The sequence below is a fragment of the Cajanus cajan genome, chromosome 7 (genome assembly GCF_000230855.2).
Source record: "Cajanus cajan strain Asha chromosome 7, NIPB_CcT2T_4, whole genome shotgun sequence".
Lineage (NCBI taxonomy): Eukaryota > Viridiplantae > Streptophyta > Magnoliopsida > Fabales > Fabaceae > Cajanus > Cajanus cajan.
In genome coordinates this window covers 61071565-61091092 of record NC_138523.1, presented here as the reverse complement: position 1 = coordinate 61091092, position 19528 = coordinate 61071565, and the positions used below count along the sequence as shown (strand labels likewise).

The following is a 19528-nucleotide window of genomic DNA, read 5'->3' as shown; positions in this document are numbered from 1 at the left end:
AGTGAAATATAAAACGAGTAGATAAGAGAATTTTTTAAGGAACTCATAATACATTTATAATAATTGTTTTAAATACGTCAAGTGATAAGTTTCTAAAGATTTAAATGAAGCACATCTATATGATAAAGTTACTGCTTCTCTTTAATGACTCAATATTGACTTGTTGCTATGATATCAATAAGGTCTTACTCAGAAGATAAATTAAAGGTTACATGAAATGAGACCACCTGAATGAAGTTGTACCCAATTCAACATCATAATGATGTATTGAAAGACTTTGAAAATGAAAAGATCATTATAATTTCATGAATGATCAATTAAGATCCTGAGGTGACATCATCAAAATGATATGCTAAAATCAAAACCATAAATGATTTATATGTTAGAATGAAAATTCAATGAAGAACATATCCCAAAATGACATACTCAATAAAATCAATGTTTAGTAGAATGATGTTTTTGTAGAATAACTTTATCAAAGTTATTTCAAAATACAAAGATACAATATCTTTAAAGATGAGATTTTAGAAGACATTGAACTAGAAAAAAACAAAATTAATCTTATGCCTTCCATATGAACACTCAATAAAGGTTCATTTGAAGACTAAGTTTGGCTCCATCAAAATGAATATATTTACATCTTCAACTCTTCAATTATGTAAGAACAATGAAGTTGATAGATGTAGAAAGGTGATCATCAATGACAAGTTTTTGAGAAAACTTCAAGAGAAGAATTAGAATAGTCTCTAATCCAAGGAAAAATTGTTATGCATACACACAACAATGTTAATCTGGTCAGAATGATCTGAGTTGAGAGAATGACCTTATCATGATAAGGATATATCAAAGATTAAATTTTTGCTTCAAAGACTTCATCAAAAGTAATCTTTTTCATAATAGAACTCTCATCATTTTTATCAAAATGGTCCTCTAATAAACAATTAGAATGAGAATTTGAAGTGGAATATCATGAAATTCTTGCATAAGTGTAAAATTTAAGAATATTTTGTGCTAAGAATAAATATCGAGTATAATGAAGTCTTGCTTCTACAATATCATACCATTAAAGTTTTATTAAGAAAAAGCCTACATCATAATGTCCTTCCTCAACAACATTAAAATGCATTTTTTTTATAAATCTTCAAAAGTTCATTAAAACTATGCATCATAATGAAAACTTCAAAACAAATTCATAAATGATGACAAGTCATGTACAATGGACATTAATTCAAATCCCCTTCAAGAAAAAAGTTACTATCCCATGACTTCCACTTTTACTGAATGTTCCCTATAGTCTATAAAAGGATAAGTCATATCTTCTTCTTTTTTTTTTGTAAAGGACTGACTCACTTCTCTATATGTATACCTAAGTCTATTTTTGTCACCATAAAGAAGTGAGGAATTAGTTTTCCTTGGTAGAAACCCTTGTTAGGGAGAAAATTGTAATATGTGCAAACTCTCATAGATAACCAAAAATATGGTGATAGAACTCCTAATGAAGACCTTCGTGAAGTGTTGTGTAGAATTTTTTTTTTCTGGATACATTGTGGATGCACTGTTATTTGGATATCTTGTAAGAGTTGAATACTCTATGTTGTGAGCAACCTAAAAAGGTTGTTGTTGTATCCTACATGTGCTTGTTGGAGTGTGTTCACAATGAAAAATCTCACATGTGCAATGAGGACTAGATGTTACCTTGTGTTTAATGAATTGATATTTTTTTTTTGTGTTTATTTTTCTTTAACTCACTTAATGTTATAAGTTATAAAGTATCGTAATTTATTTGCATATAATCATTCTTGATAAACAATATTTTAAACATAAATGGAATCTTCAATAAATTTCATAGTTGATTCAAAAGATTTTAAAATCTATTTAGAACTAGCAATGATTTTAAACAAAATATCATATATTCATTAAGTTTAGAACAAATATTCATATTGAATAAACAATTTTTGAACTATTCTTAGCATATTTTTATCTCTACAAAAGGAATCAAAGTTTTTATGAAAAAACAATTTAATCTCTCTATCTAGCAACAATTTCAAATTGATCGTTAGTCATTAAGTAAATGATCCTTGTACAAGTATTGATACTTGTTGAATTGGATGATATAATCATAATTCTTAGCTTTCAATTAAACAATTGGGTTTGCTTTTGTTGAAAAAGTAATTTTAGAAAAACTGATTGAACTAAGCTATAGATTCATACAAACTCAAATTGAAAACATAGCAAATAGCTGGTTTGATCAAAAATACATTCCTACGTTTAAAGATTTGTTTATTGTTGATGACACCTTTGAGTTAATCTCGAACAAGTTTAGTTCTTTTTGAAACTTAAACCAAATTTTCCAACCATAAAAATGATAAATATTTATTTTATATAATTAAAATTCATTATGAATATTTTTGAATATATAAATTATATTATAATGTAAACTACTATGGTCGGCAAAGTTATAAATTCTAACTTTATTGTCTCTATAGAATGCACAAAAAAAAAAAAAAAGTTAAAACCTAGTTATATTTGTCTTTGCGTGGTTGGATGTTAGCTGATAAATGTTTTTGTTCTTTATTTATCCGTAATTTGATAAGATGAATAGTATTTGCATGAATAGGTGGCATAAGAAAAAGAAGATAAGAAGAGAAAACGTGAGTTAGAGAGAGTTTTGGGGGATAACTAACTAATCTAATCTTGGATTCGTTCATGCTGTGCTGTAAAGCGAAGCCTATCACTCGTGTTCAATGTAATGCAATCATTCGGATTCTGCATTGTTATCATCACTACCTATTTATTTACCACATACATATATTTGGCATGCATTTCTTATTTAGAGTTTTTTATCGGTTGAATTATCACATTCTAAGTTTGTGCAGAAACGATGAATTAGTAGGTATGAGCTATTTGTGGAGGGGGAGAGGGAATGAAAGAAAGTGCAATTGAATTGAATTGAATTGAGTTTAGTTGAATTGAAATAACCTAAAGATCAAGAAATAAGAAGAATTGTTGTTGTTGTTGTTGTTGGAGGGGATGGGAACATGCCTCTCGGTGACAGGGGCATCGGCCTCCATAGATACTTTGGATGAATCATCAACAGTGACTCCAACAACTTCCTTTGATCATAGCACAGAAATGCGCGTCCACAGAGTTCCTGGCAGATTATTCTTGAACGGATCATCGGAGACAGCCTCCTTGTTTTGTTTGCAGGGTCACAAAGGGGTCAACCAGGACGCTATGCTTCTTTGGGAGAACTTCTCTTCCAGAGACGACACCGTTTTGTGTGGCGTTTTCGATGGCCATGGACCCAATGGCCACATGGTTGCCAAGAAAGTCAGGGATTCCTTCCCTTTGAAGCTCATTGCTCAATGGAATTTGTATTATCCCAACAACAACGATAGCAATTACAATTACTATGATCCTCTTCGTAAATCGTTTCATGAGAAACTCACTGCCGTTGCCCCAACCAATTTCGCCACGCTCAGAGAATCCCTTGTGAACGCTTGTAAGGTGTTGGACAGAGAACTCAAACTGCACCATCAGATTGATTGCTCTTGCAGTGGAACCACGGCTGTTACCTTGCTCAAGCTGGTACTAACAATAACCATCTTATTTCAAATACCCTTCATTGCCTTTTCTTTCAGATTCACACTTTTTTTTCATTCTTTGAGGGCCCCGACCTTGTTATTGCCAATGTGGGGGACTCCAGAGCTGTGTTGGGTACCCGAGATCTTCAAGGGTCCCTTACTGCTGTTCAGTTGACCACTGACCTTAAGCCAAATCTTCCAAGTACCTCGCTTTCTCTCTCTCCCTTTTACTAAACACAATAACCATCTTTAAATGGTGGATCTTTTTTGACTCAGGGGAAGCAGAGAGGATAAGGATTTGCAAAGGAAGGGTGTTTTCCCTTAAAAATGAACCTGGGATTGATCGAGTGTGGCTCCCCAACGTTGATTCACCTGGGCTTGCCATGGCGCGAGCTTTTGGAGATTTTTGTCTCAAGGACTTTGGAGTCATCTCTGTTCCTGATGTCTCCTATCACCGCCTCACTTACAAGGATCAATTTGTTGTATTAGCCACAGATGGGGTAAAACTCTCACTCTCTTTCATGTCTATTATCAAATCAATCATGATCATATGAGTTTGTATGAGCAGGTATGGGATGTTTTATCAAACAAACAAGTCGTGGACATTGTGGCATCTGCTCCACGCTCTTCGGCGGCTCGAGTACTGGTTGACTCAGCTGTTGAGGCATGGAAAACCAAACTTCCCACTTCCAAGGTTGATGATTGCACTGTAGTTTGCCTCTTCTTTGATTCAGAGTCAGACTTAAAATCACCATCTAACAACAGTAGGAATGCCGTTGACCACTCATCACTACTTAGAGTGGAATCTGAAAGAAAGCACCAATAGTACACTTTTTATGCCTCACCTTATTAATATTTAGGTGCCCAGGCAGGATTAGGCTGCATCACTTTTACAAATTACACTCACATCTTATGAGGTTTATCAAATTTTCATTTAAATAACATTAAATATATCTTTTCCATTGTATAGGTGGAAAAATGTCAAAAGTAAAGTAAAAAAATAATTTTATTAAACATCAGGAGTGTGAGCTGTAATTTGTCTTATATATTTGCAGGGAAAAGGGATCTTGTCTTTCTTTTTTTATCCTTTTAGATGGAGTTCTGCTCCTTCTCTGTATATCTGGTAGATGTGGACTTTCATAAATCAAGTCTCTGGATTGTATTATATAGTTTATCCAGTGGATAGCTTGAAACAAAGAGTTCAAAAGATTAGGGGACTTGTTTTTTTTTTTTTTTTTTTTTTTTAATGAACGATTGTGTTTTCTTTTCGATGCCTCTGCTTGTGCCTGTCATAGTATTAAAATATATTGTAACTTCAACGTGTCATATTCTTCTTCATAAGGATCAGGCCCGTGCTGGTAAAATTCATTTATGATCGAGTTCCATTCCTTCATGAATGCACCTTCTTACGTACTTTCCAATTTTAATTCTTTTGCAACAAAAACAAAATTTCTTGCCTGTAACTGCTATTACTAACGCTTGGAAATTAGAGCTGAGACACACAAGCCTTATCATTTACATTGAATTTTTTTAAGACTTAACAGCATTTCATGTTGCTATGAACAACTCAAGTAAATTGAGTACAAGTGCTATTATAAATTGGGAAAAAGGAATATAACTAGTAATAACGAGAATTTTAATTTGTAATTTCCCCATATAAGATGATGTTAATTTGATTATGAATCATAAAAGGACTGATTTACCGACTTAACTTGATGAACTATTAAAAAGTGAGTAAAAAAGATAAAAACAAATTTACGACAACTTGCAAACTGAGATGTGTTAATTTTGCGTATTGGAGGTCTAACACGTACCAATGCCTACTAACAGTAACATGCTATCACATACCCTAATGCCATGCTGATCAGTTCAAGTACAAATCAGTCTTTTAGCCAAAAAGGATCAGTACTAGGAGTCTTGCATTCTATATATCGAGGTTGCAAAATGATCAATGAGAAAACGGTGTCCCCTTGCTCATTTTCCCATGTGAGTTAGTATTCGGGTAATTATAGCCTCCTTCTTCCCAGAAACAGGAAGATTGTTTGCTGTAAGATAATATTTTAACTCCACCACAGTCAAGTCCTTTAACTGCAAAACAATATTAAAAGATTCCGTATCAGCAATTTTAACAACAGTAAAAGAGAGAATCTAGCTAGGCAACAGTAAATTTTAAGCATTCCAGAAACTAAAATTTCAAGGGTAGCTAACATCTTATCTACGCCTCTACAGTATGGGAACTTTGAGCCATAATTTGAACTGTGACCTTATGTCTCCTATGTTGCTCCATTAATGATATGATTTTATAGTGAGTAACAGGAAATTGTGTAGATGCTGGATGATTGATAACAAAACTATATGTGGTATCTAACTTCTTTTAACATGAGCAGCTAGTTTAGGTAACTGTATGGCTTGTCCAGTACAGTTTCGCCTGTAATTTTCTACGGGCTTGTATTTTACTTCAACACCTACAACCAAATCACTGGACGGCCTAGGTAAACTAGGTATGTTAGTTGAAAAATTGACTTGAGGCTTACATTCATTCCATAAAAAAACACTGCATGAAATAATTTTCAGGGTTTACCTTTCCGGTATCAGCAAGCTCACCCCAGTCATAGTTTTCACACTCTTTTGTTGCAAACTCGGCATTTGCTTTTCGTTTCTTGGAGGCTTCAGTCGGCTCCCCAGTGTTGTGCTCATTTTCCTCATCATAATTATCCCCATATACGGATGTTTTGAATTCTTCTAATGCCCTTACCACTCCTGGTCTGCAGGTGACAAGAAGGATTATCAAATCATACTTAACTCATGAACAACATTTTCCAATGAAGAAATGAAAGGCCAAACAGGATAAAACAGGTAGACTTTTATTTCTTCCGGTTTCATTTTACAGTCTGCAAATCAGACACAACAAAATATTCAATATAATTGAAAACCTTGAGCTTACCTGGCCAAGCCTTCCTCATCAGGTAATGTTTCATCTTTCATTTCTGGAATATCATCCTCTGCCAGTGCCAATGCCTGCAATACTGCATAGTGTCTCTGCAAGGCTGAGAACTTTTTTCGTTACCAACAGGAATCATAATATCTTTTTCGTTTTGTCAAATGGCAATAATAATAAGCTGAAGAACTATAACAAGTCGTATATAGCAAGCATATCAGTAGTTAATGATCTTACACTGACAAGGGATCACGTCAAAATAAGAAAGTAAACAGAGCACGAATCAGTATTATGTTATAACAAAGTTATTATATTTCAATAATTTTAATTTTTTTTAATTTAATAGAGGTCCAATTACTTGGTACTGACATACTGTTAATGGAATGGAATTCTAACATGCTATAGACCATGCTTTCAACCAAAAAACAAAAACTGTATTAATTTATCATTGTTGCAAAAAGATGAAAATGTTGGGGTAGAAGATAGGATGCATTAAAAAGGATATGAAAGGGGGCATCTATTAAGGAAAAGATGACAGAATTTAGCCTAAATGGTTTGGTCCTTCAAGGAGAAACCAATAGAGGCCAAGTAAGAAGAGCTGATCATGTAGAGAATAGCATGACTAAAAGAAGAGGACAACCAAAAAAAATAAAAACTTTAGGATTCATTCAAAAATTTGGTTTTTAAGTTTATCACAGCACTGGCTTCATTTGATCAAGAAAATCCAACCCCACCAAATGAGAATAAGCTTTTGATGTAATTTATCAGTTTCAAGAATGAACTCTTCAATATAAATAACATAAGTTCAATAGAATATTTCTCCAAGTAAATGAATATTCTAAAAAGTATATTTGGAGAAATCTCAAGTAAAACTGCTATTTAATTGTAGCCTAAATTTTTTTAACCCATTATCTTTGTTCATATTCAACCAGTTTGCATATAGAAATCATTCACATGCTTAATCCAATATCTTGAAGAAGTTCCAACTTCCAAGTAAACAGTCTGAGTCAGGTAAGGTAAATGTAGGTATTTGAGGAGATTTGTGTAATGATGACACAATGCAGCACTGCAAGGATAATTTACTATAAAACAAATGAAACTTAAAGGAATTATAAATAGAACATCCAGCAAGAGTGAGAGAGAGGAAGAGCAGTAAAGGTTTACCAGGGTTGGTAAGTTGGCATACAGAAAAACCCTTCAAGTCAATACGCTTAATTAAATCAGCTGCCTTTTTAATTTGATCATCACTTGCTTTAGTCACCATGCCACTTGAATCTGAATAACGCTGTAAAAATCATACACGTCTTAACAATAATTTCATATTTATAATCTTAAACTTGGTTTTAACTGTTTTAACATTTAAAGTTCAAACACAAGTTAAATTATTGCAGTTCTCTACCTCTTCAACAAGTCTGATGTCATCAGAATATGGAAGATAAATCATGTGCATTCCTGGCGGCTCAATCTGACTACCTGATTGGATAACTTCTTCCTGACAATCATACACGAGGTAAGAATCTGATACAAACAAATTAAATTAACTGTTCAGATTATGATAAGATTGTATAGTTGAGATTGCAATAAAATTATTGAGATTTTTTAGAAATAGCATATAGGTTAAAATTGTGTTAGAATATTGATTGATTTCATTGTAATTATTTCCTTTTATTAGCTGTACATAATTAGGGCAGTTAGGCTGAATATCTTGTAGATCTTGTAATATACATTCCTCAATTGTGGGACTCAGTACAGAAATTTTATGCATATCATAGGGCTTGTGAGACTATATGCAAAACAAGTTTTCAGTCAAATATTCGTTTCTTGTCTCTGCTTCAAGTTGGTACAAAGCCCACATCAAGTGGGCCCAATAAAATTCAACAAAACCCTAGCCATCTGTGCAGCCACTGTCCAAGTCTGTTTGTTGGCCCAGGTGTTCAGACAACCCCACCATCTGGTTTGCCTTGGTCAGATCACTGTTTGTCTGTGTTTTCTAGCCTCATTCTGACCCAGTTTGGCTGCTGCTGGACATCTCATTTGCCATGGTCCTCCACTGTTTGATTGCTGCCCTAATCCATTTGTTGTACCTCTCTTGGTTTGGGTGCTGTGTCTTTGGTTGCTTTTGCCCTATAAGTCTCATTTGCGATACTAGGTGGCTTTGTACATTGTCTCTAATCAAGCTTTTCATGAACAAACAACACACATTTGAGATTTGACTATTACCTCAAGGACACTGCCAAGTAGTGATGTTTCTGTAATAGGAATTAGTTGATGACTCGAGATGTTCACAAGAAAGTTTGAGCACAAGCAAGAAAATCAATGACAGGAAAATCAGAAGTATGCAAGAGAATGCAAGACAATTAAAACAGCAAAATAGCACTCTAAAAGCATTCAGAATTTCAGAAGCAAAGTCATCAAACTAATGTCACATGCAAGCTCTTGAAGTCAAGAAAACAATCATTCATTATAGTGATAAAACATTAAAGTAGTATATTGTACCTGCGCAACAAGAGCAACCAATTGAGGGCGAGAGGAACTACCACCAAATGCAACAGCAAAACTGAAAGACACACCAGAGAATCACTTTGATTAGTAATTATTAACATCAGTCATGTCACAATCACAAAACTACAATATCAATCATCTATTAGTAACTTGGTATATTAGTTGAGGATGCTTAGTTAATCTGTAATATCTTAGTCACTTGTGCATTTGCTTGTGTGCATACAGACACTACCTAACCTTGATTTCAGTTGCATCTTCCACAAATCTCCCTTTTCCCTTTTTCCTACTTATATCATGTAACTGTCCCATAAATAACAAAGTTTCTTGATCTTGAGTTGATTCAACATTCTACAACTTCAAACTCTGATTTGATAAAAAAATTATATGGAAAAGAAAATGCATATATCTAATTGGGAAGTACTTCATAAGAATAAGGGATGTTTGTTTCAAGTTATCAACTTTTATTCCCTAAAATAATATTTCCAGAAACATAATGACATTTCTGAGTATTTTTAAAAAAGGCTTAAATATGTTTTTAATCTCTACAAAATAAGAGTTTTGATTTTGGCCCTTGTAGAAACAAATTCTTTGATTTTCATCTCCCTAAAATTTGAACTACTATTTTTAATCCTATTATTATGTAATCATTTTTAACTACTTGTTTGTTCATTAAAATATTAAGTGACTATCTAGATATTACTTGCAATTGTTAATCATATCATATTCATGTATGACAACTCTCAAATATTTTATAAGTCATTAAAATAAATATTATTTATATATCTTAAAATCATCCTTATGGACCAAAAAGAGTGATTTTAGATTTTAGAGGGTTAAAAATTAAAGAAAAATATTTTACAGAAACCAAAGTCAAAATTTACTCATTTTATTAGGAACAAAAATATTTTATAAGGACTAAAAACAATGTTTATAAATTTTAGAAGGATGAAAAACAAAATATTTATAGGGACCAAAATCAAAACTCGTTCATTTTACACAGATTAAAAACATATTTAAATCTTAAAAAATATATTTGGTTAGTGCTGGAATGTTTTTATGAAAGACAGTGTGAAGTTAAAATGGATAAAAATAAAAAAAATTTAATTGTCACATCATGAAAATCAACTTACCTACCTTCTTCTTGGGAATAAAAGCATAGGAATATGGAAGTTAATTTTTTTCTTGAGAATGTTCTACCCGGGAATACAATTTATAATCTTGCAACAAACATGGAAAAACACATTCTATCCATATATTCCCGAAATATTGTAAGATAACTTGAAACAAAGTCACTCTAAAACTATGCTCTTTAAGATATGAAATTTTCATAATCAACAAAAACAAAGAAAATGTTGACGTAGATATGAATAAAAGATGTGACAGTGCAATTATACAAAGCCTTAAATGCAAGGAATCAAGGATACCGATTGAGTTGAATCATCTTCCTATGAAGGGCAATGAAGATGCACATGCTGTTGTCTGTACCCTGCAAAACAAAAAGTGGCATCACAGAAAAAATATTATTAAATACAAAAGGTGAGAAACATATAAAATTGAGAAGCATGTAAGATCCAGTGCAACTATTATACAGGTCAAAGCATTTCCAAAAATACCAATAGACCACTTGATAAGAATACTGCTTGATTTGATAATAGGACAGTAGAAGCACCAATTTGACAAAATTCTTAGAATTTGGGTTTTGACCTAACTCCAAAAACTAATTCATGAAGTGAGAGTTATTTCCCACTTATATAAATAGTTTGACCATATGACAAGGCAATGGGAAATCTCCAACAGAGATGAAGGAAAACATGTGCATATCTTTATTCTTTAAATATAGGGAAATTTATTGTACTTGAATATAGATAGAAGTGTTTGAATGAAATATACTATTTGTGTCTCTCACCACCAGATTTGAATGTGTGTGTGTGTGTGTGTATATATATATATATATATATATATGATAGAGAATACAATAAAAAAGGAACAGCCTAGTACAGAGAAAATATAAAATACAAAATACATAAATTAACAATATATAATCTAACACTCTCCTTCAAGCTGGAACATATAAATTGTATGTACAAAGCTTGGAACACAAAAATTGGATTCGAGGTCTCCTCAAGGATTTAGTCATGATATCAACAATTTGATCACTAGAGTTAACAAATTTGGTGATAATTTCCTTGGACAGCAACTTCTCTCTAACAAAATGACAATCCACCTTTATTTGCTTAGTCCTCTCATGAAACATTGGATTGGAGGCAATGTGAAGGACAGCCTGATTGTCACAATATAATTTCATTGGTTGGACTTTACAAAATTTTAACTCTTAAAGGAGTTGTTTAATCCATACAAGTTCACAAGTAACCAAAGCCATAGATTGATATTCTGCTTCAGCACTAGATCTAGCAACAACATTTTTGTTTCTTGCTCTTCCAAGAGATGAGATCCCCACCAACAAAAATCGTAGTATCTAGATGTAGAACATTGATCTATAGGACAACCTACCCAATCAACATCACAATACCCAAAAACTTGGCTGTCCCATCTTTCCTCATATAATAAACCTTGACTCGGAGCCTTTTTGATGTATCTAAGAATACGTATAGTAGCATTCCAATGATCAAGTGAGGGGCTTGCATGAGTTGACTAACAATCCCTACTGCAAAGAAGGTCAGATCTTGTAATTGTAAGATAAAGAAGTTTACAAACCAATCTCCTATAATTCTTCAGATATGCAAATGATTCACCTTGATCAGCCATCAACTTTTGATCAAGATCCATAGGACTATCAATGGACCTACTATTAGTCATGCATGTTTCCTCCAAGATGTCTAGGGCATATTTCCTTTGGGAAATCACAATGCCCTCCTTCGATTGGGCAACTTCAATACCTAGGAAATATTTTAGGCAACCAAGATCTTTAGTCTAAAAATGACTAAATAAGTGTTTTTTTTACCTGAGAAATTTTAATTGCATCATTTCCTATAATTACTATATCATCAACATAAATAATCAAATAAATACACTTCCCAAGAGAAGTATGACAGTAGAAAACTGAATGGTCTACTTCACTTCCTTTCAAACCAAACTCTTGCACTACATGACGAAATTTTTCAAACCAAGCCCAGGTAGATTGTTTGAGCCTATAAAGAAATCAACGCAATTTACAAACTAATTCACACTCCTCTTAGCAACGAATCCAAAAGGTTGCTCCATGTAGATATCTTCCTCCAAATAACCACATAGAAAGGCATTTTTAATATTTAATTGATGGAGAGACCAATGGCAGCCATAGCAAGAAACAGTTGAACAATAGTGATTTTGGCCACAAGGGAAAGGTATCACAATAATCAAGCCCATATCCTTTAGCCACCAATGGAGCCTTAAGATGATCAAGTACACCATTAGACCCAACTTTAATGGCATAGACCCATCTGTAGCCAACAGTCTTCTTCCCAGATTAAAAAGGTACTAGTTCCCATGTGCCACTAGTTTCAAGAGCCTACATCTCAGCAATGATGGTTGGTCTTCATCCAGAATGAGATAGTGCTTCATTGATATTTTTATGAATGGTAACAGAAGACAAGGATGAAACAAAGGAACAATATGAAGGAGATAAGCGATGGTAACTCAAAAAATTATAAACAAGATGGGGATTTCGAGTAAATCGAATACCTTTCCAAAGAGCAATTGGCCAACTAGAATCTTCATCAATCGAAATCGTTGTAGGAAAAGTTGATGGTGAAGGACATGAAGCAGATGGGTCTCCGTATTTTGAGACCTTCGTTGGTAAGTGATGAGAGGTGATGAAGATGACTCAGGTGGACAGGCGGTTGGAGGATAACTTGGATCTATGTCTTGGTAAGAGACTCTTGAGAAGGAGACAACACTGGCTAAAAATATGGAATAGGCAAGACATGTTGGACAGATTATAACTTGCACTGAAGAAGAGAAAAAGGGAGTTTCTTCAAAGAAGGTGACATTAACAAATAACAAACATTTGATACCATTTAGTATCTGGGGAGTAACAACGGTACTCTTTCTTAAGTTAAGAATAGCCAAGGAAAATACATTTTAATAAACTTGGCAGCAAGCTTGTCCAAACCTGAAGACAAATCATGGACAAAACAAACACAACCAAAAGTATGAGGAGAAACATGAAATAAAGATTCATTTGGGAAAAGAATGGAGTGTGGAATTTTATTTTGAAGAGAGGAGGATGGTATTCTATTTATTAGAAATCAGGTAGTAAGAATTGCATCACCCCCAATGATGACAGTAGCGTTAGCACTCAACAACAAGTACGCACAGTCTCAAACAAATGTATTTTTTCTTTCTGCTATACCATTTTGATGTGGGGTATGAGGAGAGGTAGATTGATGTAAAATACTATGTGAGGTTAGAAAAGAGGTAAGGTTAGAAGAAAAATATTCTTTAGCATTATCACTCTTGAGAATTTTGATTGTTTTTTCAAATTGATTTTTAATTTCATTGAAAAAGGACCCAAAAATAGGGAAAAGTTCATATCAATCTTTCATTAAATAGACCCAATATGCGTCAAATAGGACAGTGCTTAAAAGAGGCACATGAAGGCGCATCGGAAGGATTAAGACTCCGATCTTTATAGTGTTGGGTTGCATTCAAAGAGGCGACCTAGATCCACTAGGTCTCTTGCAACTTACATGGCAGCATCCCACGGAAAGAGGCAATGACCGATTGCTGGAGATGACAAATAGTAACTATCGAAAGTGAGGGGCAACAGAGCGAGACTGACCTGCTCTGCTACCAACTTGAATATAGAGAGATGTGTTTGAATGAAATGAAATATACTGATTGTGTATCTCTCACCACCAGATCTGTATATATATATATATATATATATATATATATATATATATATGGGAGAGAATACAATAAAAAAAAGGAACAGCCTAGTACAAAGAAAAATATAAAATACAAAATACATAAATTAACAATATATAATCTAACAATTGTTAACAAAGTTGTTAAAACTTAAAACCATTTGCATCAAAACAAAATTTCAGGTGGCAAGATGACCAATGCACGTCATCTATGGGCCAATGGAAAAAACATCACATTGTGTTGTTGAGATCCCATAACTAGAGATAAAGCTCAAGTAGTCATCATCTTACAAGCTAATTTTGTGGGGTTGAATTAGGTTTTATAATTATATTCTAATATGGTATTAAAATCCATTCTTGATTCAATATTGGGCCACCCACATTTTTCACACTTTATATGTTTATTCCTACACGTGAGAGGTTGTTGCTATTGAACTACCTGCATTTGTCCACAAAAGTCCAGGACTACATTGACCTTATATCTCTAATCAATGTGAAATCTAAACATTGTCAATACACAATTCAACCAAAATTAAACAATGTTAAAAGTACTGGATTAGAATTCAGCACCAAACAGGAAAGTTGTAATTAAAACCAAACATTATCCATAACTGAAGATGCAATCAACGGTTCATGAAAGACAAGAACAGTAACCTCATCACTAGGGTAAAGGAAAGTTGATGGCTTCAAGTTGTAATAATCTCGCAAGCAACTCAGTGGCTTGAACCCTAAAAGATGTAGATGACCAATTGAAACTCTTTTAATTTCAGATAGCTGCTTCATTGAAAATGTAATATTCTGGCTGGAAAGAAAAATATAACAATAATGTTATAATTACAAACAAGAGGGAGAAAGGAAAACTGGAAATTAGACAGAATCTCAAGACACCAAAAGAATAAATAGTCCAAATTTTCCTAGCTTGACAGGAGAAAAATTGAGAAGTAAAAGCAAATTGTACACCAACCCATTAAGAAGGTAAAGAAGTTGAGTTATATCAAGAAAGAAAATAACAGGTGTGCAAAGAAACTCCTCAATATAGGAAATGTGAGCAAACATATCTTCCAAAAATCAGATATCAGTTCATCCCCCAACCGCAATGCAACTAGTGGCTGTTCTGAGACCCTGTTCCCCTCCTTAATCCTGTAAAAATATCTCAACTGGCAAGACACTAAATTACTACTCTTCCCTACTGCATCAGAACTAAGAGAAGTTCAAAAAATTTTCTCCATCCTATGAGCCACTCCAACTAGAACCACAGAGAAGAAAAAGAAAAAAAAAAAAAAACCGTCCAACTATCAAAAGTTAATAGATAGCTTCTGAAGCACTGAATCCCAAAAATGAAACAGCTCAAGGGTTATCACCCGAATGTGTTTGCAGTTCACTTTTAAATTTTCAGAAATTAAACAAAGCCATATCGCTTCTTTTCATGACAGATTTCTCCCAGAACAAAGCACTGGTTAAGATCCAGATCCCAGAAACTCCTATTCTCAGCAATGATAGCAATGTATCATATATTACAGTTACTATTCTTTGTCAAATCCAATCAAAATAGAAAAACCTAAAGTGAGGAAAATTGTCCAAACAAGCAAAATAATAATTCAAATTAAATAAAGATAGAACTAAAGAAGCATAAAATGCATACTTTTTATAAGGATGAAACCGTGTAATAGGTTCTTCCATCAAGGCACCAGTATCAGCACAAATGAAAGTTCTTTCACACTGCACCAGCAAATCAGTTGATCATTGTCTTATGCAATTCCAAGAGCACTTGACACTAAGGTCTAACTAAAAAAAATTAACCAATTTTCCACAGATAAAAAGCATAACAAAAAAAGGCATGATTATAGAGACACTAACAACAGTAAAAATATTGGGTAGAAATTTGTTTGCAGAAGTTTGGCTTTCTTGAAATCATCAGAAAGTCATATTAAAAGTCCATATATATTTTTTTTCTGCAGTGTTTATATTCTACAAATAAATTTTAAAAAGTAGATTCGATTTTAAAATTACCTTTTTTGGCTAACTATATAAAATAGGAATGGGTACAAGAATCATATCAAGTTTCTATTAGGGACACTATTATAGCGATGTAACATAAATTATATAAGAAGAACATGATTTGTAAATTCTCAAATTTAAATTGTAACATGGAATGATGGAAAATAGACTATTTTCAAATTGTGGTAATAAGATTCATTACCTTCAAAGGACAATTAGTAATAGAATCAAGCCATGTGATCGCTCCTACACATAAAAAGCATGGACTGTTAAAAACTTAAAAGGGACCAAGTGAAAATTTTGCAAAGGGCAGAACAAAACACTAGAAGAAAGAAAATAAGTTTTGAAAAATAATAGCTTCTATAAGCTAGAAAATGACATCAAATACTTACCTGGGACAGTGGGACGAATTAAAGCATAAGAATTCAGTTGTATAGATATCCCATTAACTATTGTGAATTTAAGACTTTTCACTTTGCGCTTGGTAAACATGCGTTTTCTTAGTTGATCTTTCATATCCTCTAATCTGAAATTGAAACACAAATTAAAAGAACTGAGACTTAAATTGAAGTGTGCTAAAATAATTTTAATCCAATATTAACTACCAGCCCTGGTTTAGACCTCTTAACTTAATCATAGTTGCTCAACATCATAATCCCCATGCAATAGAAATAAAACAATGTTACAAATATACGAGCTGTTTCATATAATAATATGACGATTTCAAGCAACAGTACATGTTCATCCTTAAAATGATTGAGAGGCAGAAATGGAGGAGCCTGTTTCCACAGTGATATGTGTGGTTCACATTAATGAATTTCACCTTTTTTATAATCTTAGTGAAATATTGAAAAAATTACCAATGCATGCCAATCATACAGAAGTATCCCAAATAATTAGTCCCTAATGCACAAAATAATAATAGAAAAACTGACTTTTGGATCAAGTGGCACTAATCTTGGCAAAGCTGTAGAATAAGAAAATTAACTTCAAGCAATAACATATAAGTGGTTGGATGACGACAAATGTTTGTTCAAACCCATTGTCCACGTGTGTTTCTGAGAAAAAAACTTTGTGGATATATAACTATTAGCATAAATTACTACAAGTATAACTATCCAACTACAACATAGATGTGTTGCAACACAAAAATACTTTGGATTATTGACTGACCTCCCTATCTTTTATAAACTTATTCTTGTGAAAAGCAAAAAACTTATATAGACAAAATTCAGGAACAAGTTTAACCTCACTATCCCCACTAATCAACAACTTCTGTGCCTGAAAATTAAGTCAAACTGACAAAGGATACAACTAGTTGCCCCACTTCAAAAACATGGGAGAATTAAGTCAAAGAACATCATAAATAGGATGCATACCTGTTTGTTGCTGATGGCATAAAGTCAACAAGATAATCTCCTTCTAACCCAATCAAATCCTAAAAGACATATGTTTGACAAGTAAGCATGAAAAAATTATATGATCAGTATCAATTAAGAGAAGAAATTTGGGGAGGGGGAGCATAATAAATATGTCAAAGATGTCTAGACTTACAGCATAGAATTGAGATACATTAAATGCTTCATTGGGGTGATTCAAGGGAAGGAGTTCAATAGAAATGCCAAGATCCTGTGCATCCTTCACAAACCAAAAAAAGGAATTATAAACTGCTAGGATCCTTCAAACGTTACAGTTTTACCATCTATACTATAAACTAAAGCATATGCAAATTGATACTTTAGCTCTCTGCAGTGTCATTCTTGTCATATCTGATTTTACAGCCCCTTTGATACTTCCAAAAGGATCATCTTCATTTGTGAACAAAAGTATGCGTTTGTCAACTGTCTTTGCTGACCTGGTATAAATGTTACCCATTATCATTAACCAATAATCATGTATATATGACTGTAAATAATGTGTGTTTCTTAACCTTCCATGGCATATATTACCCTTTACGAAGAAGTGCCTGAGCCGCCCAGATAGCATTGTAGAGAGAATTTTCTTGAGTCCCAGACACAACACCATGCTGGCTTCCAATGCTTTTTGAAAACGATTCTAGAGAATATCGAGAGCAAACAACCACAAACCTCAGAGTTATAATAGAGAAAATATTAATCTTATTAAGTATAGTTCTCCAAATAATAGGGAAAATATGGAAAATAGCAGTTCATGAACTTACAACAGCATTACACAAAGTTTATAAGTTCATAAAGTAGTACATGTGCGTTGACTTATGTGTTACTAGTAGACATAGAATCAATATAAACATAGGTATAGAGTTTATCAGAACATTCACTGCTTTACAGACTTTCAACCAATCAAATAATGATCTTTACTTCTACTTTTACATCCTCTCCCTAATTTTCTTAACTAAAAAAGTTACAGCTTCCTAATTACATCCTCTCCCTAATTTAGAGCTTTCAAAAATAAAAACAGCACTCGGCAGCATCAGAGGTCCCAACTCCCAAGACTTAAAAAAAAGGATAGTTTGCATCACAAAAACAATATATTTTAGGTTAAATAAGGTCCATGAAAATGATTCTCTGTACTCAGCACTGTGGAAAGCCCCAAAAACTTACCCTCCAAATGATCAAATTCTTTGATGAGCCTTGCTGTTGGCCTGTCTAGAAACTCTCTTTCAGCAACATTAAATACATAAACACCGTTTAAGTCTTGTAAATTCTTCTTCTCCCTCTGCAAAGATAAAGTAAATGACATAAGAATTACGAAAGAGACTGAAAGTCTGAAACCTGGGCTTCTGCTAACACTTACAGTGTTAAAGAAGCATATGGCAACTTGGTCGTAGGATCTGTTAATGATCTGAGACTTGAGTGTGTGAGAAATACAAGAGATGGCAATGTGGAAATGAGTTTCATCGTTTTGGTCTTGTTCCTGCGAGAGGCATTGACAGTGAGAGTGAAAAATCAATCAATCAATCAATGCATGAATGAAGAAGAAAACTAACCGCAGCAGGACAAGTAGTGTTGAACATCTTAGGAGAAGCATCGACGAGGTAAACCACGTATTCTTTGCTTGACTCATCTTCCTGAAAAAGTGGATTTCGTAAACAAGGGGAAAAAAATTATAAAAAAAAATGGTTAGCGGCACCTAGCAGTTACCAGTAGAGAGTGTTGAGCGTCAGGATCATCTTCGTCGTCTCTGAAGATGTCATCAGCGTCGACATCCATTTCGCACTTCTCAACAGTAATCAAATGCAAACCCTTCCTCTCTCTCTCTCATGCGCGCCCAAACTTCCGACCGTAAACGCTGCTGCTTCATTTTTAAATAAATTAAAAAAAACAATAATATATATATATATATATGAGATTATAATAATATTAGTGTAATTTTTACTAAATGTTACACTACTCAATAACTTTATATTAAATATAAGTTTTATAAATTCAACCGTTATATTACTCAAATAAAAAAGTGTTGCTAGTATTTCTTTTAATTAAGTATGTTATATTGAGTAATATAACAAATGATCTATAGAGAAATGTATAGGAATTGTTATTTTTTTATTTTTTCAATTTTAATTTTTAAATTATTTTAAATTACTCATAAGTATTTTTAAATATTAACTAAATATAATTATATATATATATACAAGTATATATATATAATATTTATCATAT

General features: G+C 33.1%; 2 protein-coding genes across 2 annotated transcripts; one reads left to right on the top strand and one right to left on the bottom strand.

Moving 5' to 3' along the window:
* Positions 1-2629: 2629 nt before the first annotated feature.
* LOC109808480 (putative protein phosphatase 2C 33) lies at positions 2630-4801 on the top strand. Its single transcript, XM_020371506.3, has 4 exons — positions 2630-3588; positions 3669-3786; positions 3861-4084; positions 4153-4801. The coding sequence occupies exons 1-4, from the start codon at positions 3031-3033 to the stop codon at positions 4408-4410; spliced, it is 1158 nt and encodes a 385-aa protein (XP_020227095.1). The 5' UTR covers positions 2630-3030; the 3' UTR covers positions 4411-4801.
* A 514-nt stretch (positions 4802-5315) lies between these two features.
* KU70 (ATP-dependent DNA helicase 2 subunit Ku70-like protein) lies at positions 5316-19168 on the bottom strand. The gene is made up of 19 exons (XM_020371496.3): positions 19010-19168; positions 18856-18936; positions 18663-18782; positions 18470-18584; positions 17840-17945; positions 17628-17745; positions 17445-17528; positions 17270-17328; positions 16283-16416; positions 16093-16136; positions 15535-15611; positions 14547-14694; positions 10449-10510; positions 9019-9079; positions 7922-8014; positions 7687-7807; positions 6529-6631; positions 6166-6349; positions 5316-5672 (listed from the first exon to the last, which is right to left on the bottom strand). The coding sequence occupies exons 1-19, from the start codon at positions 19076-19078 to the stop codon at positions 5559-5561; spliced, it is 1893 nt and encodes a 630-aa protein (XP_020227085.2). The 5' UTR covers positions 19079-19168; the 3' UTR covers positions 5316-5558.
* Between the last annotated feature and the right edge of the window lie 360 nt (positions 19169-19528).